The sequence below is a fragment of the Lampetra planeri genome, chromosome 52 (genome assembly GCF_965212315.1).
Source record: "Lampetra planeri chromosome 52, kcLamPlan1.2.h2, whole genome shotgun sequence".
NCBI classification, from domain to species: Eukaryota; Metazoa; Chordata; class Hyperoartia; order Petromyzontiformes; family Petromyzontidae; genus Lampetra; species Lampetra planeri.
In genome coordinates this window covers 7,148,672-7,173,740 of record NC_136158.1, presented here as the reverse complement: position 1 = coordinate 7,173,740, position 25,069 = coordinate 7,148,672, and the positions used below count along the sequence as shown (strand labels likewise).

The window sequence follows — 25,069 nt, the reverse complement described above, 5'->3', positions numbered from 1 at the left end:
CCTTGATGTGCTCACCTTGAAACCTTCACCTTGACATGCTCACCTCTCTGAATGCCGGAGGCCCTACCCGTGATATCGATACGCGTCATCTACTCACCCACAACACCTCAGCTCGTCAGCCCTCACTCACTCACCTCACTGACCCGCTCACCCACTCACCCACTCATCCCTCACCCTCTCACCCACTTACCCCCTCGCCCCCCTCACCCAATCACCCTCTGACCCACTCACCCCGCGCTCACCCAGGTACAAGCTCAAGTGTGACGAGCTGGAGGTGGAGCGTGCTGGGGTGGACGCCTCGCCTCGACGCCGAGAGGAGCGCTCGCAAGGAGGGGGTCGCCTTCCTCAAGGTGCGAGCGCCGCGGTCGGGGTGGGCGGCGGTGCGGGGTTCCACCTCACTCACTCCTCACTCACTCACTCCTCACTCGCTCCTCACTCACTCACTCCTCACTCGCTCACCAGCCAGCTTCTGCTACCCACCCGTCCGCCCCTTCCGTCCCGACCACTCGTGCCCCTGCCTGCCTCTCCCCGCTGTGCCACACTGACTCGTGGACCCCACCCGTGTCCCCCCCCGTGTCTCCCCCCCCCCCGTGTCCCCCCCCCCGTGTCCCCCCCCCCCGTGTCCCCCCCCCCGTGCCCCCCCCCCCCGTGTCCTCCCCCCCCCCGTGCCCCCGCCCCCCGTGTCCTCCCCCCCCCCGTGTCCCCCCCCCCGTGTCCCCCCCCCCCCGTGTCCCCCCCCCCCCCGTGTGTCCCCCCCCCGTGTCCCCCCCCGTGTCCCCCCCCCCCGTCCCCCCCCCCCCGTGTCCCCCCCCCCCGTGTCCCCCCCCCCCGTGTCCCCCCCCCCGTGTCCCCCCCCCCCCGTGTCCTCCCCCCCCCGTGTCCCCATCGTGTCCCCTCCCTGCTCCCCCCTGTGTCCCCTCCCTGCTCCCCCCGTCCCCCCCCCCCGTGTCCCCCCCCGTGTCCCCCCCCCCCCGTGTCCCCCCCCCCCCCGTGTCCCCCCCCCCCGTGTCCCCCCCCGTGTCCCCCCCCCCCGTGTCCCCCCCCCCCCCGTGTCCCCCCCCCCCCGTGTCCCCCCCCCCGTGTCCCCCCCCCCCCCGTGTCCCCATCGTGTCCCCTCCCTGCTCCCCCCTGTGTCCCCTCCCTGCTCCCCCCGTCCCCCCCCCCCCGTGCCCCCCCCCCCGTGCCCCCCCCCCCGCCCAGAGGGAGCTGGAGCGCCGTGAGGACGAGCTGGTGGAGCAGGCCGAGCGCCTGCTGGCCCTGGAGCAGTCGCGCGAGGCGGAGCGCGACGACGCCGAGCGACGCGCCGCCGCCTCGCGCAGAGAGCTGCAGGAGACCAAGGAGCAGCTCACCGCAGAGAACATGCTGCTGGGTGAGGGGGGGGTGAGGGGTGGTGAGGGGTGAGGAGTGGTGAGGGGTGAGGACAGAGAGCTGCAGGAGACCAGGGAGCAACTCACCGCAGAGAACATGCTGCTGGGTGAGGGGGGTGAGGGATGAGGGGTGAGGACATGCTGCTGGGTGAGGGGTGGTGAGGGGTGAGGGGTGAGGGGTGAGGACATGTTGCTGGGTGAGCGGTCAGGGGGTGAGGGGGTGAGGACATGCTGCTGGGTGAGGGGTGAGGGGTGAGGACATGCTGCTGGGTGAGAGGTGAGGGGTGAGGGGGTGAGGACATGCTATTGGGTGAGGGGTGAGTACATGCTGCTGGGTGAGGGGTGAGGGGGTGAGGACATGCTGCTGGGTGAGGGGTCAGGGGTGAGGGGGTGAGGGGTGAGGGGGTGAGGGGTGAGGGGGTGAGGGGTGAGGGGGTGAGGACATGCTGTGTGAGTGAGTAGCAGACAAGCTGGTCTCTCTGTGTCTCTGTGTGTGTGAGTAGCAGACAAGCTGGTCTCTCTGTGTCTCTGTGTGTGTGAGTAGCAGACAAGCTGGTCTCTCTGTGTCTGTGTGTGTGTGAGTAGCAGACAAGCTGGTCTCTCTGTGTCTCTGTGTGTGTGAGTAGCAGACAAGCTGGTCTCTCTGTGTCTCTGTGTGTGTGTGTGAGTAGCAGACAAGCTGGTCTCTCTGTGTCTCTGTGTGTGTGAGTAGCAGACAAGCTGGTCTCTCTGTGTCTCTGTGTGTGTGAGTAGCAGACAAGCTGGTCTCTCTGTGTCTCTGTGTGTGTGAGTAGCAGGCAAGCTGGTCTCTCTGTGTCTCTGTGTGAGTGAGTGGCAGACAAGCTGGTCTCTCTGTGTCTCTGTGTGTGTGAGAGTAGCAGGCAAGCTGGTCTCTCTGTGTCTCTGTGTGTGAGAGTAGCAGACAAGCTGGTCTCTCTGTGTCTCTGTGTGTGTGAGTAGCAGACAAGCTGGTCTCTCTGTGTCTCTGTGTGAGTGAGTAGCAGACAAGCTGGTCTCTCTGTGTCTCTGTGTGTGTGAGTAGCAGGCAAGCTGGTCTCTCTGTGTCTCTGTGTGAGTGAGTGGCAGACAAGCTGGTCTCTCTGTGTCTCTGTGTGTGAGAGTAGCAGACAAGCTGGTCTCTCTGTGTCTCTGTGTGAGAGAGTAGCAGACAAGCTGGTCTCTCTGTGTCTCTGTGTGTGAGTGAGTAGCAGACAAGCTGGTCTCTCTGTGTCTCTGTGTGTGTGTGAGTAGCAGACAAGCTGGTCTCTCTGTGTCTCTGTGTGTGAGAGTAGCAGACAAGCTGGTCTCTCTGTGTCTCTGTGTGTGAGAGTAGCAGACAAGCTGGTCTCTCTGTGTCTCTGTGTGTGTGAGTAGCAGACAAGCTGGTCTCTCTGTGTCTCTGTGTGTGTGTGAGTAGCAGACAAGCTGGTCTCTCTGTGTCTGTGTGTGTGTGTGAGTAGCAGACAAGCTGGTCTCTCTGTGTCTGTGTGTGTGTGTGAGTAGCAGACAAGCTGGTCTCTCTGTGTCTCTGTGTGAGAGAGTAGCAGACAAGCTGGTCTCTCTGTGTCTCTGTGTGTGTGAGTAGCAGACAAGCTGGTCTCTCTGTGTCTCTGTGTGTGTGAGTAGCAGACAAGCTGGTCTCTCTGTGTCTCTGTGTGTGTGAGTAGCAGACAAGCTGGTCTCTCTGTGTCTCTGTGTGTGAGAGTAGCAGACAAGCTGGTCTCTCTGTGTCTCTGTGTGAGTGAGTAGCAGACAAGCTGGTCTCTCTGTGTCTCTGTGTGAGTGAGTAGCAGGCAAGCTGGTCTCTCTGTGTCTGTGTGTGTGAGTGAGTAGCAGACAAGCTGGTCTCTCTGTGTCTCTGTGTGTGTGAGTAGCAGGCAAGCTGGTCTCTCTGTGTCTCTGTGTGAGAGAGTAGCAGGCAAGCTGGTCTCTCTGTGTCTCTGTGTGTGAGAGTAGCAGACAAGCTAGTCTCTCTGTGTCTCTGTGTGTGAGAGTAGCAGACAAGCTGGTCTCTCTGTGTCTGTGTGTGTGTGAGTAGCAGACAAGCTGGACTCTCTGTGTCTCTGTGTGAGAGAGTAGCAGGCAAGCTGGTCTCTCTGTGTCTTTGTGTGTGAGAGTAGCAGACAAGCTGGTCTCTCTGTGTCTCTGTGTGTGAGAGTAGCAGACAAGCTGGTCTCTCTGTGTCTCTGTGTGAGAGAGTAGCAGACAAGCTGGTCTCTCTGTGTCTCTGTGTGAGTGAGTAGCAGACAAGCTGGTCTCTCTGTGTCTCTGTGTGTGAGAGTAGCAGACAAGCTGGTCTCTCTGTGTCTCTGTGTGAGTGAGTAGCAGACAAGCTGGTCTCTCTGTGTCTCTGTGTGAGTGAGTAGCAGACAAGCTGGTCTCTCTGTGTCTGTGTGTGTGTGAGTAGCAGACAAGCTGGTCTCTCTGTGTCTCTGTGTGAGTGAGTAGCAGACAAGCTGGTCTCTCTGTGTCTCTGTGTGTGAGAGTAGCAGGCAAGCTGGTCTCTCTGTGTCTCTGTGTGTGAGAGTAGCAGACAAGCTGGTCTCTCTGTGTCTCTGTGTGAGTGAGTAGCAGACAAGCTGGTATCTCTGTGTCTCTGTGAGAGTGAGTAGCAGGCAAGCTGGTCTCTCTGTGTCTCTGTGTGTGTGAGTAGCAGACAAGCTGGTCTCTCTGTGTCTCTGTGTGAGTGAGTAGCAGGCAAGCTGGTCTCTCTGTGTCTCTGTGTGTGTGAGTAGCAGACAAGCTGGTATCTCTGTGTCTCTGTGTGAGTGAGTAGCAGGCAAGCTGGTCTCTCTGTGTCTCTGTGTGTGTGAGTAGCAGACAAGCTGGTCTCTCTGTGTCTCTGTGTGAGTGAGTAGCAGGCAAGCTGGTCTCTCTGTGTCTCTGTGTGAGAGAGAGTAGCAGACAAGCTGGTCTCTCTGTGTCTCTGTGTGAGTGAGTAGCAGACAAGCTGGTCTCTCTGTGTCTCTGTGTGAGTGAGTAGCAGACAAGCTGGTCTCTCTGTGTCTCTGTGAGAGAGAGTAGCAGGCAAGCTGGTCTCTCTGTGTCTCTGTGTGAGTGAGTAGCAGACAAGCTGGTCTCTCTGTGTCTCTGTGTGTGTGAGTAGCAGACAAGCTGGTCTCTCTGTGTCTCTGTGTGTGTGAGTAGCAGACAAGCTGGTCTCTCTGTGTCTCTGTGTGTGTGAGTAGCAGACAAGCTGGTCTCTCTGTGTCTCTGTGTGTGTGAGTAGCAGACAAGCTGGTCTCTCTGTGTCTCTGTGTGTGTGAGTAGCAGACAAGCTGGTCTCTCTGTGTCTCTGTGTGTGTGAGTAGCAGACAAGCTGGTCTCTCTGTGTCTGTGTGTGTGTGAGTAGCAGACAAGCTGGTCTCTCTGTGTCTCTGTGTGTGTGAGTAGCAGACAAGCTGGTCTCTCTGTGTCTCTGTGTGTGTGAGTAGCAGACAAGCTGGTCTCTCTGTGTCTCTGTGTGTGTGAGTAGCAGACAAGCTGGTCTCTCTGTGTCTCTGTGTGTGTGAGTAGCAGACAAGCTGGTCTCTCTGTGTCTCTGTGTGTGTGTGAGTAGCAGGCAAGCTGGTCTCTCTGTGTCTCTGTGTGTGTGTGAGTAGCAGACAAGCTGGTCTCTCTGTGTCTCTGTGTGTGTGAGTAGCAGACAAGCTGGTCTCTCTGTGTCTGTGTGTGTGTGAGTAGCAGACAAGCTGGTCTCTCTGTGTCTCTGTGTGTGAGAGTAGCAGACAAGCTGGTCTCTCTGTGTCTCTGTGTGAGTGAGTGGCAGACAAGCTGGTCTCTCTGTGTCTCTGTGTGAGAGAGTAGCAGGCAAGCTGGTCTCTCTGTGTCTCTGTGTGTGAGAGTAGCAGGCAAGCTGGTCTCTCTGTGTCTCTGTGTGTGAGTGTAGCAGACAAGCTGGTCTCTCTGTGTCTCTGTGTGAGTGAGTAGCAGGCAAGCTGGTCACTCTGTGTCTCTGTGTGTGTGTGAGTAGCAGGCAAGCTGGTCTCTCTGTGTCTCTGTGTGTGAGTGAGTAGCAGGCAAGCTGGTCTCTCTGTGTCTCTGTGTGTGAGTGAGTAGCAGACAAGCTGGTCTCTCTGTGTCTCTGTGTGAGTGAGTAGCAGACAAGCTGGTCTCTCTGTGTCTCTGTGTGTGAGTGAGTAGCAGACAAGCTGGTCTCTCTGTGTCTCTGTGTGAGTGAGTAGCAGACAAGCTGGTCTCTCTGTGTCTCTGTGTGTGTGAGTAGCAGGCAAGCTGGTCTCTCTGTGTCTCTGTGTGAGTGAGTAGCAGACAAGCTGGTCTCTCTGTGTCTCTGTGTGTGTGAGTAGCAGACAAGCTGGTCTCTCTGTGTCTCTGTGTGTGTGAGTAGCAGACAAGCTGGTCTCTCTGTGTCTCTGTGTGAGAGAGTAGCAGACAAGCTGGTCTCTCTGTGTCTCTGTGTGAGAGAGTAGCAGGCAAGCTGGTCTCTCTGTGTCTCTGTGTGAGAGAGTAGCAGGCAAGCTGGTCTCTCTGTGTCTCTGTGTGTGAGAGTAGCAGACAAGCTGGTCTCTCTGTGTCTCTGTGTGTGTGAGAGTAGCAGACAAGCTGGTCTCTCTGTGTCTCTGTGTGAGTGAGTAGCAGACAAGCTGGTCTCTCTGTGTCTGTGTGTGAGTGAGTAGCAGACAAGCTGGTCTCTCTGTATCTCTGTGTGTGTGAGTAGCAGACAAGCTGGTCTCTCTGTGTCTCTGTGTGTGTGAGTAGCAGACAAGCTGGTCTCTCTGTGTCTCTGTGTGTGTGAGTAGCAGACAAGCTGGTCTCTCTGTGTCTCTGTGTGTGTGAGTAGCAGACAAGCTGGTCTCTCTGTGTCTCTGTGTGTGTGTGTGAGTAGCAGACAAGCTGGTCTCTCTGTGTCTCTGTGTGTGTGTGAGTAGCAGACAAGCTGGTCTCTCTGTGTCTCTGTGTGTGTGAGTAGCAGACAAGCTGGTCTCTCTGTGTCTGTGTGTGTGTGAGTAGCAGACAAGCTGGTCTCTCTGTGTCTCTGTGTGTGTGAGTAGCAGACAAGCTGGTCTCTCTGTGTCTCTGTGTGTGTGTGAGTAGCAGACAAGCTGGTCTCTCTGTGTCTCTGTGTGTGTGAGTAGCAGACAAGCTGGTCTCTCTGTGTCTCTGTGTGTGTGAGTAGCAGACAAGCTGGTCTCTCTGTGTCTCTGTGTGTGTGAGTAGCACGCAAGCTGGTCTCTCTGTGTCTCTGTGTGTGTGAGTAGCAGACAAGCTGGTCTCTCTGTGTCTGTGTGTGTGTGAGTAGCAGACAAGCTGGTCTCTCTGTGTCTCTGTGTGTGTGAGTAGCAGACAAGCTGGTCTCTCTGTGTCTCTGTGTGAGTGAGTGGCAGACAAGCTGGTCTCTCTGTGTCTCTGTGTGTGAGAGTAGCAGGCAAGCTGGTCTCTCTGTGTCTCTGTGTGTGAGAGTAGCAGACAAGCTGGTCTCTCTGTGTCTCTGTGTGAGTGAGTGGCAGACAAGCTGGTCTCTCTGTGTCTCTGTGTGTGAGAGTAGCAGGCAAGCTGGTCTCTCTGTGTCTCTGTGTGTGAGAGTAGCAGACAAGCTGGTCTCTCTGTGTCTCTGTGTGAGTGAGTAGCAGGCAAGCTGGTCACTCTGTGTCTCTGTGTGTGTGTGAGTAGCAGGCAAGCTGGTCTCTCTGTGTCTCTGTGTGTGAGTGAGTAGCAGGCAAGCTGGTCTCTCTGTGTCTCTGTGTGTGTGAGTAGCAGACAAGCTGGTCTCTCTGTGTCTCTGTGTGTGTGTGTGAGTAGCCGGCAAGCTGGTCTCTCTGTGTCTCTGTGTGAGTGAGTAGCAGGCAAGCTGGTCTCTCTGTGTCTCTGTGTGTGTGTGTGAGTAGCCGGCAAGCTGGTCTCTCTGTGTCTCTGTGTGTGTGTGAGTAGCAGACAAGCTGGTCTCTCTGTGTCTCTGTGTGTGAGAGTAGCAGACAAGCTGGTCTCTCTGTGTCTCTGTGTGTGAGAGTAGCAGACAAGCTGGTCTCTCTGTGTCTCTGTGTGTGTGAGTAGCAGACAAGCTGGTCTCTCTGTGTCTGTGTGTGTGTGTGAGTAGCAGACAAGCTGGTCTCTCTGTGTCTGTGTGTGTGTGTGAGTAACAGACAAGCTGGTCTCTCTGTGTCTGTGTGTGTGTGTGAGTAGCAGACAAGCTGGTCTCTCTGTGTCTGTGTGTGTGAGAGTAGCAGACAAGCTGGTCTCTCTGTGTCTGTGTGTGTGAGTGAGTAGCAGACAAGCTGGTCTCTCTGTGTCTGTGTGTGTGAGAGTAGCAGACAAGCTGGTCTCTCTGTGTCTGTGTGTGAGTAGCAGGCAAGCTGGTCTCTCTGTGTCTGTGTGTGAGTAGCAGGCAAGCTGGTCTCTCTGTGTCTGTGTGTGTGAGTGAGTAGCAGACAAGCTGGTCTCTCTGTGTCTGTGTGTGTGAGTGAGTAGCAGACAAGCTGGTCTCTCTGTGTCTGTGTGTGTGTGTGAGTAGCAGGCAAGCTGGTCTCTCTGTGTCTGTGTGTGTGTGTGAGTAGCAGGCAAGCTGGTCTCTCTGTGTCTGTGTGTGTGTGAGAGTAGCAGGCAAGCTGGTCTCTCTGTGTCTGTGTGTGTGTGTGAGTAGCAGGCAAGCTGGTCTCTCTGTGTCTGTGTGTGTGTGTGAGTAGCAGGCAAGCTGGTCTCTCTGTGTCTGTGTGTGTGTGAGAGTAGCAGGCAAGCTGGTCTCTCTGTGTCTGTGTGTGTGTGTGAGTAGCAGGCAAGCTGGTCTCTCTGTGTCTCTGTGTGAGTGAGTAGCAGACAAGCTGGTCTCTCTGTGTCTCTGTGTGTGTGAGTAGCAGGCAAGCTGGTCTCTCTGTGTCTCTGTGTGAGTGAGTAGCAGACAAGCTGGTCTCTCTGTGTCTCTGTGTGTGAGTGAGTAGCAGACAAGCTGGTGTCTGTGTCTCTGTGTGTGTGAGAGTAGCAGGCAAGCTGGTCTCTCTGTGTCTCTGTGTCTGTGAGTAGCAGACAAGCTGGTGTCTGTGTCTCTGTGTGTGTGAGAGTAGCAGGCAAGCTGGTCTCTCTGTGTCTCTGTGTGTGAGAGTAGCAGACAAGCTGGTCTCTCTGTGTCTGTGTGTGTGTGAGTAGCAGGCAAGCTGGTCTCTCTGTGTCTCTGTGTGTGAGAGTAGCAGACAAGCTGGTCTCTCTGTGTCTGTGTGTGTGTGTGAGTAGCAGGCAAGCTGGTCTCTCTGTGTCTCTGTGTGTGAGAGTAGCAGACAAGCTGGTCTCTCTGTGTCTCTGTGTGAGTGAGTAGCAGACAAGCTGGTCTCTCTGTGTCTGTGTGTGTGTGTGAGTAGCAGACAAGCTGGTCTCTCTGTGTCTGTGTGTGTGTGAGTAGCAGACAAGCTGGTCTCTCTGTGTCTCTGTGTGAGTGAGTAGCAGACAAGCTGGTCTCTCTGTGTCTCTGTGTGAGTGAGTAGCAGACAAGCTGGTCTCTCTGTGTCTGTGTGTGTGAGTGAGTAGCAGACAAGCTGGTCTCTCTGTGTCTGTGTGTGTGAGTGAGTAGCAGACAAGCTGGTCTCTCTGTGTCTCTGTGTGTGTGAGAGTAGCAGGCAAGCTGGTCTCTCTGTGTCTGTGTGTGTGTGTGAGTAGCAGACAAGCTGGTCTCTCTGTGTCTCTGTGTGAGAGAGTAGCAGGCAAGCTGGTCTCTCTGTGTCTCTGTGTGTGAGAGTAGCAGACAAGCTGGTCTCTCTGTGTCTGTGTGTGTGTGAGAGTAGCAGACAAGCTGGTCTCTCTGTGTCTCTGTGTGTGTGAGTAGCAGGCAAGCTGGTCTCTCTGTGTCTGTGTGTGTGTGAGAGTAGCAGACAAGCTGGTATCTCTGTGTCTCTGTGTGTGTGAGTAGCAGACAAGCTGGTCTCTCTGTGTCTCTGTGTGAGAAAGTAGCAGGCAAGCTGGTCTCTCTGTGTCTGTGTGTGAGTAGCAGGCAAGCTGGTCTCTCTGTGTCTGTGTGTGTGTGAGAGTAGCAGACAAGCTGGTATCTCTGTGTCTCTGTGTGTGTGAGTAGCAGACAAGCTGGTCTCTCTGTGTCTCTGTGTGAGAGAGTAGCAGACAAGCTGGTCTCTCTGTGTCTCTGTGTGAGTGAGTAGCAGGCAAGCTGGTCTCTCTGTGTCTGTGTGTGAGTAGCAGGCAAGCTGGTCTCTCTGTGTCTGTGTGTGTGTGAGAGTAGCAGACAAGCTGGTCTCTCTGTGTCTCTGTGTGAGAGAGTAGCAGACAAGCTGGTCTCTCTGTGTCTCTGTGTGTGAGAGTAGCAGGCAAGCTGGTCTCTCTGTGTCTGTGTGTGAGTAGCAGGCAAGCTGGTCTCTCTGTGTCTGTGTGTGTGTGAGAGTAGCAGACAAGCTGGTATCTCTGTGTCTCTGTGTGTGTGAGTAGCAGACAAGCTGGTCTCTCTGTGTCTCTGTGTGAGAGAGTAGCAGACAAGCTGGTCTCTCTGTGTCTCTGTGTGAGTGAGTAGCAGGCAAGCTGGTCTCTCTGTGTCTGTGTGTGTGAGTGAGTAGCAGACAAGCTGGTCTCTCTGTGTCTCTGTGTGAGTGAGTAGCAGACAAGCTGGTCTCTCTGTGTCTCTGTGTGTGTGAGAGTAGCAGGCAAGCTGGTCTCTCTGTGTCTGTGTGTGTGAGTGAGTAGCAGGCAAGCTGGTCTCTCTGTGTCTCTGTGTGTGTGTGAGTAGCAGACAAGCTGGTCTCTCTGTGTCTGTGTGTGTGAGTGAGTAGCAGGCAAGCTGGTCTCTCTGTGTCTCTGTGTGAGTGAGTAGCAGACAAGCTGGTCTCTCTGTGTCTGTGTGTGTGAGTGAGTAGCAGGCAAGCTGGTCTCTCTGTGTCTCTGTGTGAGAGAGTAGCAGACAAGCTGGTCTCTCTGTGTCTCTGTGTGAGTGAGTAGCAGACAAGCTGGTCTCTCTGTGTCTCTGTGTGTGTGAGAGTAGCAGGCAAGCTGGTCTCTCTGTGTCTCTGTGTGTGTGAGAGTAGCAGGCAAGCTGGTTTCTCTATGTCTCTGTGTGTGTGAGTAGCAGACAAGCTGGTCTCTCTGTGTCTGTGTGTGTGAGTGAGTAGCAGACAAGCTGGTCTCTCTGTGTCTCTGTGTGTGTGAGTAGCAGACAAGCTGGTCTCTCTGTGTCTCTGTGTGTGTGAGTAGCAGACAAGCTGGTCTCTCTGTGTCTGTGTGTGTGTGAGTAGCAGACAAGCTGGTCTCTCTGTGTCTCTGTGTGAGTGAGTAGCAGACAAGCTGGTCTCTCTGTGTCTCTGTGTGTGTGTGAGTAGCAGGCAAGCTGGTCTCTCTGTGTCTCTGTGTGTGTGTGAGTAGCAGACAAGCTGGTCTCTCTATGTCTCTGTGTGTGTGAGTAGCAGACAAGCTGGTCTCTCTGTGTCTCTGTGTGTGTGTGAGTAGCAGACAAGCTGGTCTCTCTGTGTCTCTGTGTGTGAGAGTAGCAGACAAGCTGGTCTCTCTGTGTCTCTGTGTGTGTGAGTAGCAGGCAAGCTGGTCTCTCTGTGTCTCTGTGTGTGAGAGTAGCAGGCAAGCTGGTCTCTCTGTGTCTGTGTGTGTGAGAGTAGCAGACAAGCTGGTCTCTCTGTGTCTCTGTGTGAGAGAGTAGCAGGCAAGCTGGTCTCTCTGTGTCTCTGTGTGTGAGTGAGTAGCAGACAAGCTGGTCTCTCTGTGTCTCTGTGTGTGTGTGAGTAGCAGACAAGCTGGTCTCTCTGTGTCTGTGTGTGTGTGTGAGTAGCAGACAAGCTGGTCTCTCTGTGTCTGTGTGTGTGTGTGAGTAGCAGACAAGCTGGTCTCTCTGTGTCTCTGTGTGTGTGAGTAGCAGACAAGCTGGTCTCTCTGTGTCTCTGTGTGTGTGAGTAGCAGGCAAGCTGGTCTCTCTGTGTCTCTGTGTGTGTGTGTGAGTAGCAGACAAGCTGGTCTCTCTGTGTCTGTGTGTGTGTGTGAGTAGCAGGCAAGCTGGTCTCTCTGTGTCTCTGTGTGTGTGTGTGAGTAGCAGACAAGCTGGTCTCTCTGTGTCTCTGTGTGAGTGAGTAGCAGACAAGCTGGTCTCTCTGTGTCTCTGTGTGAGAGTAGCAGGCAAGCTGGTCTCTCTGTGTCTCTGTGTGTGTGAGTAGCAGGCAAGCTGTTCTCTCTGTGTCTCTGTGTGAGTGAGTAGCAGGCAAGCTGGTCTCTCTGTGTCTCTGTGTGTGTGAGTAGCAGACAAGCTGGTCTCTCTGTGTCTCTCTGTGTCTCTGTGTGTGTGAGTAGCAGACAAGCTGGTCTCTCTGTGTTTCTCTGTGTCTCTGTGTGTGTGTGTGAGTAGCAGGCAAGCTGGCCTCTCTGGAGGAGTTCCGCGTGCAGAAGGAGGAGCTCCTGGAGAAGTTTACGGCGCTGGAGGCGGAGCTTCAGCGCCGCGACGAGGAGCACAAGGACGAGGTGTACTCGCTGGAGCGCCACTCCGTCATCCAGCGGGACAGGTGGCGATCACTCGCTCGCTCACCCACACACTCGCTCGCTCACCCACACACTCGCTCACTCACCCACACACTCAACAACAACCGCCATTCGCCACTAAATGACGGTGACGTCACCATGATGCTTGTGTAGTAGGTTCAAAGAGACTTGGACGACGTAGTCGGAGGCACACTTATTTATTAACCGTTCCACTCTATGCAGGCCAAGGTATACAACACTCGAAGGGGTATTGGCCCCTTCACCCGTCTAACAGGGAGATCCCACGATCTCTATCCCGGCTAGCCTACTGCCAGGTCCTCCACGACAGAGCTAGGGGAGGCTAGCTGACCCAGCTCTGGCCAAGCTGGGATCACGGCACCCTAAGTCACCAGACCGGCTCTTACAAGAACATCGGCTCTGGGCTCTCGGGGCCACGCCACTGACTTGCCCTGGTCGGTCCTTAGAAGGATGGCGATCCAGGGGAGTCCCAGGGCCTATCTAGCCGGTCTTCCTTCTTCACTGGTTTAAGCTAAACACTGAACCCCGAGCCCACCGGCTCACCGCCTTATAGAGCAACTCCCTCCCGAGGGGTGGGGCCGTGGGGGATCACAGCGCCGTTTCAGCCCCCCCGGCTAAACGGTGCGGACGTGGATGTAAGCATCCTTCCGCGTGCGGGCATAACCACCCCTGGTGTGTTTGTTCGCCCTCCCGTAACACCTCTACATCACCCCCCCCCTGTACAGTCTGCAGCTGTCCCGGCTGCAACAAAATTCACAATAAAGATGCATCCATACCCAAACCCGTGTGTGCCTCGCGTAAACAACAACAACAATAACAACAACAACAACCGAGAGAGAGAAAAATAACCCGATGCACCCCCCCAATAAATACCCCATCCCATAAAAAAACAACATATGTACAATTTCAAAGTCCCCCACCCCCGCGACCCCAGCCAGGGCAGCACGAGCGGCCGACCTCACAAAAGTCTGTGCGTTTTGGCGCGCGTTCTTGCAGCGGGACCGTCACAAGGGGCAGCCCCGGCCGGCCCAGCGGTGGGTGTCAATAGTTCGGGTGCGAGAGTGTCTGGCTTCGCCGACGAGCGACCCCCGACCCCCCCGGGAGGGGTTGGCGGTCGCGAGCACGTCAATCCTGGTGCACCTGGAAGCGGAAAAGTCAGGCGAATGCAGCGAAGTCGGACTCCGGGAGTCGGTGGACCCCCCACATGTTCGGCCATGTGTGTGTGGAGTAGGAACATGGGGCGCAACGAACGGTTTCAACCGCGAGGGGTGCACGAACCACCGACGCTTCCCCCACTGGATACGTACACATTGTGGCCGCAAGACCTGCACCACTTCCATGGGCCCCCGCCACGGCCGCAACAGCTTGGACGAGGTCGCCAGCGGAACTTGGGGACAGTGCAATCACGCCTTGTCACCCGGTTTCCACTGGAGCACATGTACCCGGCCCAGCTTGAGCCTTTCATTCGCCCTCTGGCGGAGGTCTGAATTTTGGATGGCCGCCTCCCGCGCCTCTGTCAATTTAGCGATGTTGAATTTGACATGGTCGGCCAATTTGGATTTAGCATGCGGCGCGGAGATCCGCAACTGAGTCGCGACAGGCGGGTTAGCCTCGCGACCGTACATTAGGAAGAAGGGCGAAAATCCGGTCGCCGCATGAGGAGCCATTCTGTAGGCCGCCAAAACCCCCGGAATATGAAGGCCCCAGTCGGTCTGGGATTCAAACACCTGTTGGGACAGCATGGACGTGATAGTCCGATGCAGACGCTCCACCATCCCATCAGTTTGCGGATGATATGGGGAGGTACGGATTTTTTTTGTACCCAGGAGCTCGCACACTTCGTGGAGAAGTTTACCCGAGAAATGTTTTCCCTGGTCGGTCAGCAGCCGCTCCGGAGTACCTTTGTCGAGGACGTAGCCCTGGAAAAAGGCCTCCGCGATGGCTGCTGCCGACTGGTTGGCGAGGGGCCAGGCCATAGGCCATCGCGTAAAATATTCCACCCCGGTCAATAGGTATTTATTTCCCCTAGGTGTAGCGAGGAATGGGCCCAAAATATCAAGCGCGACGAGTTCGTTAACCCGGGAAACCTTGATAGACTGCAATGGTGGTTTGGACCCCCTTGCTGGTGGCTTCCGTTGCGCGCACTGAGTACAAGACTCTACAAGGTCATCCATGTCCCTTGCCATGCCCGGCCAAGAAAAATCCAGCTGGAGCATGGGAAGGGTTTTGTGAGTCCTCAGGTGCAGGAGTCACTCGTGAGCAGCCCACACCACTCTACCCCTCAGTGTGGAAGGCACCACCCAGGCACTCACTCACCCAGCCACTCTTTTGCTGACCCAGCCAATCACCCAGCCACCCACTCACCCAGCCACTCACTCACTCGCTCACCCAGCCACTCACTCACCCAGCCACTCACCCAGACACCCACTCACCCAGCCACTCACTCGCTCGCTCACCCAGCCACTCACTCACCCAGCCACTCACCCAGACACCCACTCACCCAGCCACTCACTCACTCGCTCACCCAGCCACTCATCCAGGCACTCACATACCCAGCCACTCACTCACCCAGCCACTCACCCAGACACCCACTCACCCAGCTACTCACTCGCTCACCCAGCCACTCATCCAGGCACTCACATACCCAGCCACTCACCCAGCCACTCACTTGCTGACCCAGGCAATCACCCAGCCACTCGCTCACTCAGCCACTCACCCAGACACTCACCCAGTCACTCCCCCCCTCCGCCCCGCAGGCTCAAGAAGGAGATGGTGTCGCGCGTCAACTGCGTGGCCTCTGAGTTCCGCCGCGCATCCACGCGCCAGATGGCGGAGACGACACGCCGGGCGCTGCGCGACACCGTCAGCTGCGCGGCGCAGCTACGGCAAGCCGCCAGCAGCGCCGCGCGTGAGGAGGTGGCGGGCCGGGAGGCTCGCGAGCGAGGGGACAGCCTCGCCCGGCGCCTGCAGCTCTCGCTCGACGAGCAGGAGGAGCTGGCACGAGTCAGCGCCGGCAAACGCAAGGTGGGAGGTGGGGGGAGGGGAAAGAGTTGGGGGGGGGGGGGGGAGACGTCTCCTGGCCCAACCCCATCTGGCGGAGCCAGGAGATTGAATCTTAACCCTCAGGGCTCCTCCAGAAACAACAAAAAGCCACTACAGATGGCCACGTGGAATGTTCGAACGCTCACTGCGGAGGAGAAGCTGCCACTCCTCTGTCGGGAGCTGGACCGGTACCGCCTGGATTTCTGTGGCATTCAGGAGGTCCGGTGGACCGGCTCTGGCTCCTGCCACCTGCCACCATGAGGCATGGACAGTCCTCCACTCGGGGCAGGAGACTGCCAAACAACAGGGTGTGGCTCTTCTTCTGAACAAAAGAATAAAGGGACGTGGCGGTGAGGTGTGGGAAACTGTAAGCCCCAGGCTACTTTGGGCTCGCCTTCCCATCAACCGGAGGTGAGGAGTGGTGGTCGTGGTTACTTATGCCCCCACCGAAGACGAACATCCGTGGAGGGATCCAGGCAAGGCCAATGAGTCAGATGCCTTCTATGACCTCCTGTCACAGGTGCTGGCTAAAGTGGCCTCTCGGGATAGAGTCATCTTGTTGGGCGACTTCAATGCCCGAGTTGGTCATGATGCTGGCACCTGGTCTGGAGTGATTGGAAGGCATGGGCCAGATCAGCTCAATAACAATGGTAGGAGGCTGCTAGATTTTTGTGCAGCCCATGGGCTTCTAATTACCAACACGCTGTTCCGGCATCGGCGCATCCACACAACATCATGGATGCATGCCGGGTCCAAGCAAGAACATTTGCTGGACTACATAGTGATGGACCAGCGGATGCGAGCCCATGCCCTTGACACCAGGACCTCCCGTGGAGCTGATCTGCCCTCTGACCATCGATTTGTCATCTATTCTAGATCTGTAAGATGCGCCTGCCATTCTTCCACTTCGGTGGTGGATGTACACCCAGGACCCCATTCCAACCTAAGGTGGCCTGGTCTCAGCTAGCTGATGGAAATTGCAAGTGAGAATTTCATCATCGCTTGTGGCTGGGGTTGGCATCGTCCCCCACTCCTCCTGATGTCGAGGGTAAATGGGCGAGGTTTAGGGCTGTGACTCATGCAGCTGCAATGGTTGCTTTGGGTACACGGTCCAGACCTCCCCAGAAACCCTGGCTGACAGAGGTGTTCAGGATGGTTGAGAAAAAGCGACAGGCCCACTCTAATCGTCTACAGCATCCCACGTCAGAGAATGAGGGGGCTTACCGCAGCCTTCGCTCGGAGGTTCGGAGAGCCGTGAGGCGCTGCAAGGATGGTTGGTGGTTGCTGAGGAGATGGAGTCTGCCTCAGTGGCCTGCGACCACAAATCCCTATTTAACTCCATTAAAAAAGTAACCTGCAGCACCACACCTATTACCATCATTAGGGGAAAAAACGGTGATCCAATCTCCGACCCCCAGAAACAGGTTTGTAGATTTGCTGAGCATTTCTGTGAGGTCCTGGGGGAGGGGAAATCCTTCAGCCAGGAAAACATCGTGTCACAAAGTGGGGATGACCCTGCTGAGGCTGCGGTGCCTCAAATATTGGAAGAAGAAGTCACCCCCTGTGAGTGGCTGGCTGAGGTGCCATCTGTTGAGGAAATACTGAAGGCGATCCAGAGTCTGAGACCAGGAAAGGCACAGGGCAGAGATGATCTCCCAAGCGAAATGCTGAGGGAGGGTGGCGTTTGTGCACAGACTGCCCTACATGACATCATAACAACAGTCTGGACCACTGAACGGGTTCCGCAGGACTGGAAGGATGCCCTGGTGGTCCCCCTCTTTAAGAAGGGGGACCGCACAGACTGTAACAACGACAGGGCCATCTCACTCCTCAGTGTGCCGGGAAAGGTCCTGGCAAGGATTATTCAACATCGCCTTGCTAGGCACGATGAGGAGAGGCTTGCGGAGCTCCAATGCGGTTTCAGGAAAGGGCAGTCCTGCACAGATGCAATATTTTCTGACCGTCTGCTACAGCAGAGGTGTAGGAAATTCCGACAAGACCTACATCTCTGCTTTATTGACATGGTCAAGGCCTATGAAACCATCAGTAGGCCTGGGCTCTGGGTTGTTCTTTGTGCTTTCGGAGTCCCTGACCCTCTGCTCACGATCATTAAGGACCTTCATGATGGTGAGCGGGCCCGGGTAAAACTACGTGGCCGGGAGTCAGAGCCTTTCCCTGTACACCTTGGGGTGCGACTTGGGATGTCCTCTGGCTCCCACATTATTTAACATCTATTTTGACTACTTAGTTCGTGAAGCCTTCAATAGCTGTACTGGGGGAATTTCCATTTGGTGCAGATATAATGGGAGGCTGATCGATGCCCGGGTGCAGTCGAGGGATGGCTTCCTATTGACTAACCATGGAATGTATGCTGATGATCTGGTGATTGTTGCTGACTCAGAGGAGGAGATGGAGGCGCTGCTGCTGAACCTGGAGTGTGCCACGAAGAGGTGGGGTCTTACCATCAGTCCCACCAAAACTAAGCACCTGCCTGGGTATTTTGTACCATCGGACACTCCACCCCCTCAGCTCGCCATTGGTAAAGGAGCAGTTGTGGAGAGAGTGGAGAGTTTCCCATACCTGGGCAGCATGCTTATGACCAGTTCCGGTTTGGCAGCAGAGGTCTCACTCCGAATCAGTCGGGTGGCATTATCTTTTCATCGGCTGTGCAATGCTGTCTGGAAGCTATTTGGTCTGTCACTCCGCACAAAGCTTCAGGTCTTCTCTGCTACAGTCATGCCCTCCCTTCTCTACGCTTGTGAAACGTGGACCCCTCTAATGGAACATCTGCACCTTTTAAAAACATTCAGGTTGCCATGCCTACAATCCATCCTGGGCTTGACCAGACTGGATTGTGTGAGGAGCTCACAAATCCTTGAAAGATCTGGACACAGTCCCATCAGTGAGCTCATCCAGCAGGCAAGGCTGCGTTGGCTGGGTCATGTAGCCCACATGCCCAGCCACTGCATGCCTAAACAGCTTTTGTTCTGCTGCATTAAGGGAGCTAAACGGGCACGGCATGGGCTGGAGAAGAGATGGAGCTGATGCGGTACATTAGGATGTGGAGCTGAGTGGACTTGCCGAAGACTGGTACCAGCAGTGTCAAGATCGGCCTCGTTGGAGGAGGTTCGTGAAGGACGCTGTTGGGCAGTTGGAGGCAGTCGCCCTCTAACAATGGAGGGGCAGAGGAACAACGCTCACAACAATGAGCGGAGTGCCCGGCGGCTAAGATGCAGCAAGTTGGCCCAGTCGGGGGTACAGCCGGTGCATCTACCAGTCATCTCAGTAAGCCAAGCCATTGCACCTGGGTTTGTCCCGTGACCTCCTGCCAGCGAGCCTTCGACACTTTACGTGGCCTCAGAGTGTACCTGGCCTGGCACAGGCCCCGTGGTCACATCACCGTCACTTCGTGGTCAATGACGGTTAGCGCTGCACTACGGACCCGGCAACCCGAGTTCGGTTCCCGCTCGCGGCCAACACCAGCGACGATTTTCTGAACCAGTCCTGGGCCTCGCCTAGGTCGACACAGCCTTAAATGAGTTCCTTTTATCTAGTGGGGAGACAAAGGTAGCCGGGCGTGTGATGCTGGCCACCCACCCCCTCGTGTGCCATGCCGGATGTGATAGGTGCTCGCTAACAACACTTGCCCGAACAGTCTGTTTAGGCTACAAGGGGGATCTGTCCGTGTGTGTGTGAAGGTGATTGAGATGCTGACGCAGCGCTGCCACCAGCTGCAGGAGCAGCTGCAGCTGCAAGAGCAGCAGCTGCAAGAGCAGCAAGAGCTGCAGGCGGCACTTGCTGTCGCCAAGCAACAGGAGCTCGCAAACAGGTTCCCTCCGCCACTACCACTCACACCACCACCACACACCACCCAAACCACCACCACCACCACTCACGCCACCACCACTCACACCACCACCGCCACTCACCACCACCACTCACACTACCACTACCACCACTCATGCCACCACCACTCACACCACCACCACTCACATCACCCATACCACCACTCATGCCACCACCACTCACACCACCACCACTCACACCACCCAAACCACCACTCATACCACCGCCACTCACCACCACCACTCACACCACCACCACCACTCACGCCACCCAAACCACCACTCACACCACCGCCACTCACCACCACCACTCACACCACCCAAACCACCACTCACACCACCGCCACTCACCACCACCACTCACACCACCACTACCACCACTCATGCCACCACCACTCACACCACCACCACTCACACCACCCAAACCACCACTCATACCACCGCCACTCACCACCACCACTCACACCACCACCACTATCACCACTCACGCCACCACCACTCACACCACCACCACTCACACCACCACCGCTCACACCACCACCACCACCACTACCACCACTCACACCACCACCACCACCACCACTCACACCACCACCACCACTACCACCAGCGCTCACACCACCCAGGAGCGGTTCAGACAATCGTCACCGGTGTTGGCCGTGAGCGGGGATTGAACCCGGGTTGGCAGCGCAGCACTCGCAACGCCAATGATGGCCGCACGTACACTCACTCAGCGACTTGCCCCACTACCACCGTCGCTGCCCCCCCCCCCCATGCCACCCCCCACGCCAGGCAGCAGCTGGGAGTTGCGAGCGAGGAGCTGCAGGGCTGGGAGTTGCGGGCGGGCGCCCTGCAGGAGGAGGCGGCGAGCGAGCGGGCCGCACGGCACCAGCTGGAGGAGACGCTGCAGCACGCAGCCCACGCCATCCGGCATGCGCTCGCGGTGACGCACACACACAGTGACACACACACACAGTGACACACTGACACACGCAGTGACACACTGACACACGCAGTGACACACACACACAGTGACACACTGACACACGCAGTGACACACTGACACACGCAGTGGCACACGCATTGACACTGACACACGCAGTGACACAGTGACACACGCACTGGCGCTCGCGGTGACGTACACACACACACACACACAGTGGCACACGCAGTGACACACGCAGTGACACGCGGTGACACACGCAGTGACACACGCGGTGACACACGCAGTGACACACGCGGTGACACACTGACACATGCAGGGGCACACGCAGTGACACACTGACACACGCAGGGGCACACGCAGTGACACACTGACACACGCAGTGACACACGCAGTGACACTGACACACGCAGTGACACACGCAGTGACACACTGACACACGCAGTGACACACACAGTGACAGTGACGCACTGACACACACAGTGACACACGCAGTGACACACTGACACACGCAGTGGCACACGCAGTGACACACTGACACACGCAGTGACACACGCAGTGACACACGCAGTGACACACTGACACAAGCAGTGGCACACGCAGTGACACACGCAGTGACACACTGACACACGCAGTGACACACGCAGTGACAGTGACACACTGACACACGCAGTGACACACACAGTGACACAGTGACACAGTGACACACGCAGTGACACACGCAGTGACACACTGACACATGCAGTGACACACACAGTGACACAGTGACACACTGACACACGCAGTGACACACGCAGTGACACACTGGCACACGCAGTGACACACTGACACACGCAGTGACACACTGATACACGCAGTGACACACGCAGTGACACACTGACACACACAGTGACACAGTGACACACGCAGTGACACACTGGCACACGCAGTGACACACGCAGTGACACACTGACACACGCAGTGACCCACGCAGTGACACACTGACACACGCAGTGACACAGTGACACACGCAGTGACACACTGACACACACAGTGACACAGTGACATACTGACACACGCAGTGACACACGCAGTGACACACAGTGGCACACGCAGTGACACACGCAGTGACACAGTGACACACTGACACACGCAGTGACACACGCAGTGACACACTGTTACACGCAGTGACACACGCAGTGACACACTGACACACACAGTGACACAGTGACACACGCAGTGACACACTGGCACACGCAGTGACACACGCAGTGACACACTGACACACGCAGTGACACACGCAGTGACACACTGACACACGCAGTGACACAGTGACACACGCAGTGACACACTGACACACACAGTGACAGTGACACACTGACACACGCAGTGACACACGCAGTGACACACAGTGGCACACGCAGTGACACACGCAGTGACACACTGACACACGCAATGACACACACAGTGACACACGCAGTGACACACTGATACACACGCAGTGACACACGCAGTGACACACTGACACACACAGTGACACACGCAGTGACACAGACACACGCAGTGACACACGCAGTGACACACGCAGTGACACACTGACACACGCAGTGACACACGCAGTGACACACTGACACACGCAGTGACACACGCAGTGACACACTGACACACGCAGTAGCACACGCAGTGACACACTGACACACGCAGTGACACACGCAGTGACACACTGACACACGCACACTGACACACGCACACTGACAGTGAAACGTAAATACACGCACACTGACGTGCACAGTGACACGCGCACACTAACGCATGCAGTGACACGCGCGCTCTCACAGTGATGCACGGTACTGGTCGTGGTGGCGGTGTTTGTGTTGGCAGGAGGTGCGGGAGCCTGGGGGCGAGAAGTCAGAATGGCTCCAGGTGGGCAAAGCCATCACCATCACCGCCATCATCGCCATCACCATCACCGCCATCACCATCACTGCCATCATCGCCATCACCATCACCGCCATCACCATCACCGCCATCATCACCATCACCGCCATCATCACCATCACCGCCATCATCGCCATCACCATCACCGCCATCACCGCCATCACCATCACCGCCATCGCCATCACCGCCATCACCTTCACCGCCATCACCATCACCGCCATCACCGTCACCACCATCATCGCCATCGCCATCACCGCCATCACCATCACCGCCATAATCGCCATCGCCATCGCCATCACCGCCATCACCATCACCGCCATCACCATCACCGCCATCACCATCATCACCATAATCGCCATCACCGCCATCACCTTCACCGCCATCACCATCACCGCCATCACCATCGCCATCACCGCCATCACCATCACCACCATCATCGCCATCACCATCGCCGTCATCACCATCACCATCACCACCATCATCGCCATCACCATCACCGCCATCACCGCCATCATCGCCATCACCATCATCGCCATCACCATCACCGCCATCACCATCATCGCCATCACTATCACCATCATCACCGCCATCATCACCATCATCATCGCCATCACCATCACCGCCATCACCATCACCGCCATCACCATCACCGCCATCATCGCCATCATCCACATCACCGCTATCACCGCCATCACCATCATCGCTATCATCGCCATCACTGCCATCACCATCACCGCCATCACCATAACCATCACCGCCATCACCGCCATCATCACCGCCATCACTCCACTGCCCAGGAAAGCCTCGTCGAGTCTCAACTCTTTTCCAGGAGGGTCCTGCCAGGTTGTGGGCGCTCGTGGCTTGGAGATGTTAACTACCTCGCCTGGTATACAGGAGGTCGTGGGCGCGATACCGACCCCGATGCCTGCTGTATCCCCCTCTCTCCCCTTCTCCCCGTAGTCACGTGGATTTTTCTTTGAGTCCTCCGCTATAAATGTCCACGCCACGACGATGATTATGATGACAAGCCGCCACTTGGTTGAGCTGTCTTTGTGATCGCCAGGTCGCTTCTGAAAAATAACCACACAGCTCAGTCGGGCCTTACCTCCCCGGTCACCACATGGCACGGCACTTTCAGATGCACTGCGTTTGCGGCCGATATTAGGAAGCCACTGTGGAGCTATGTACCTTGAAATCATCATCTAGATTGACAAAATCAATTCATGAGAACTGCTTTTTGTGTTTCGTTTGTCCTTCCCCCCTGTACCCTCCGATTAGCCACGGTTGGCTACGTACGTACGAGTATAGGTCTCTACGTGTCTGTGGGTCTCTATGGCTCTACGTGTCTCTGGGTCTCTTCCTTCCGCTATGAGGAAACCACTGTGGAGCTATGCACCTTCAAATTATCCAGAATGAAAACGAATTTCCTTTGAACTTTTTGCGCGTTTAGTTTGTTGCCCTTCCCCCCTGCAAACTCCGATTAGCGCGGTTGGCTAATAGTTTTAGTTTGTCCGTAGCCGGGCGTGAAGTCGTGAACTTCGTCTCTGCGAGCAGCAGGAGCAGCAGCAGGAGCAGCAGGAACAGCAGGAGCAGCAGGAACAGCAGGAGGCCGCTCCCCTGCGAGGCCACCTCCTCGGCCAGCTGCTCTCTCTGCTGGACTCGGCGGCCCGGCGGGGCCTGGGGCCCACGCCCGGGGAGCTGGGGCCCTCGCCGCGACCCCCCTCGCCACCCCCACCGCCGTCGGGGCCCGCGGGGGGGGCCCCTCTCCGCCCGGCCCCCTCCGCTCGCTACCGCAACGGAGACCTGGGCCTGGTGCCGAGGGGGCCGGCTCGCGGGGCCGGGGTTCCCCGGGGGGGGCGGCCGGGCCGCGTCGCCACGGTGACGGCGGCGGGGCTGTCCCGCGGCGCGCGCGCTCACGTCAACGCCTGCACGCACGTTCGCACGCAGGTGTGTGTGTGCGTCTGTGTGCACCCAGCCTGGCGCCGCCACCTCGTGGTGGATGGTGGCTGTTGTGGTACGAGTGTCTCGCTGCGGTTGTCTCTGTGGGTGTCTCCGTGTCTGTGGGTGTCTCTGTGGATGTCTCCGTGTCTGTGGGTGTCTCTGTGGGTGTCTCTGTGGGTGTCTCTGTGGATGTCTCCGTGTCTGTCTCTGTGGGTGTCTCTGTGAGTGTCTCCGTGTCTGTGGGTGTCTCTGTGGGTGTCTTTGTGGATGTCTCCGTGTCTGTGGGTGTCTCTGTGTCTCTGTGGGTGTCTTTATGAGTGTCTCTGTGAGTGTCTGCGAGGGTCTCCATGTCTCTGTGGGTGTCTTTGCGAATGTCTCCTTGTCTGTGTCTCCGTGTCTCTTCGGGAGTCTCCGTATCTCTGCGAGTGTCTCCGTGTCTCTGTCTGCAGGTGTCTCTGCATGTCTCTGTGTATCTACGGGAGTCTCCGTGTCTTTGTGTCTCCGTGTCTTTGTGTCTGCGTATCTATGCGAGTGTCTCCGTGTCTCTGCAAATGTCTCCTTATCTCAGAGTGTCTCTGCGAGTTTCTTTCTGTCAAGGTCACTCACTGAGTCTCTCTGGGTGTGTCTCTGGGTGTGTCTCCATGTGTCTCGGTGTCTCAGTGGATGTCTCTGAGGGTGTCTCCGTGAGTATCTCCGTGTCTCTGCGGGAGTCTCCGTGTCTCTGCGAGTGTCTCACTGAGTGTCTCTGCGGGTGTCTCCGTGTCTCTCTGAGTGTCTCACTGTCTCTGCGGGTGTCTCCGTGTCTCACTGAGTGTCTCTGCGAGTGCCTCTGCGAATGTCTCCATGTCTCACCGAATGTCTCACCGAATGTCTCACCGAATGTCTCACCGAGTGTCTCACCGAGTGTCTCACCGAGTGTCTCACCGAGTGCCTCACCGAGTGCCTCACCGAGTGTCTCACTGAGTGTCTCTGCAGGTGTCTCCGTGTCTCACCGAGTGTCTCACTGAGTGTCTCTGCAGGTGTCTCCGTGTCTCACCGAGTGTCTCACTGAGTGTCTCTGCAGGTGTCTCCGTGTCTCACTGAGTGTCTCACTGAGTGTCTCTGCAGGTGTCTCCGTGTCTCTGCGAGTGTCTTTATGTCAAGGTCACTCAGAGTGTCTCTGGGTGTGTCTCCATGTGTCTCCATGTGTCTCCATGTGTCTCCAAGCCGCGCTCTCGTGCCGCCCCTCCCCAGGCCGTGCTCCACGGCAACGCCGCGTGAAGGCGCCCAACCCCCAACCACATCTCAAGCCGGGCCGACATGGACACAGAGGGGATAGGAGGCGGTAGGAGGGGCTAGGAGGGGGTAGGGGGGGCTAGGAGGGGCTAGGAGGGGGTAGGGGGGGGTAGGGGGGGCTAGGAGGGGGCTAGGAGGGGGTAGGGGGGGTAGAAGGGGCTAGGGGGGGCTAGGAGGGGCTAGGAGGGGGTAGGGGGGGGTAGGGGGGGCTAGGAGGGGGCTAGCAGGGGGTAGGGGGGGTAGAAGGGGCTAGGGGGGGCTAGGAGGGGGCTAGGAGGGGGTAGTGGGGGCTAGGAGGGGCT

The 25,069-nt window shown here is 56.7% G+C and overlaps 1 protein-coding gene across 3 annotated transcripts; it reads left to right on the top strand.

The window, feature by feature from the left end:
• Positions 1-6: 6 nt before the first annotated feature.
• Positions 7-24,828, top strand: LOC144734739 (cilia- and flagella-associated protein 157-like). Of its 3 annotated transcripts, XM_078617083.1 has the most exons (9): positions 7-350; positions 1,201-1,369; positions 11,656-11,809; positions 14,561-14,828; positions 18,545-18,675; positions 19,484-19,634; positions 21,495-21,536; positions 23,106-23,498; positions 24,726-24,828. In XM_078617083.1, the coding sequence occupies exons 1-9, from the start codon at positions 36-38 to the stop codon at positions 24,750-24,752; spliced, it is 1,650 nt and encodes a 549-aa protein (XP_078473209.1). In that variant the 5' UTR covers positions 7-35; the 3' UTR covers positions 24,753-24,828. The 3 variants fall into 3 exon arrangements, with proteins under 3 accessions (XP_078473209.1, XP_078473208.1, XP_078473207.1); XM_078617082.1 differs by having other exon boundaries at positions 23,106-24,807; XM_078617081.1 differs by lacking the exon at positions 24,726-24,828 and having other exon boundaries at positions 21,495-23,204.
• Positions 24,829-25,069: the final 241 nt, after the last annotated feature.

Coding starts and splice junctions, on each gene's coding strand:
- LOC144734739 (XM_078617081.1), top strand. CDS start 36: ATGCTCACCTCTCTGAATGCCGGAGGCCCTACCCGTGATATCGATACG. Junction 1,370..11,655: donor CGCAGAGAACATGCTGCTGG/GTGAGGGGGGGG, acceptor GTGTGTGAGTAG/CAGGCAAGCTGGCCTCTCTG. Junction 11,810..14,560: donor TCCGTCATCCAGCGGGACAG/GTGGCGATCACT, acceptor TCCGCCCCGCAG/GCTCAAGAAGGAGATGGTGT.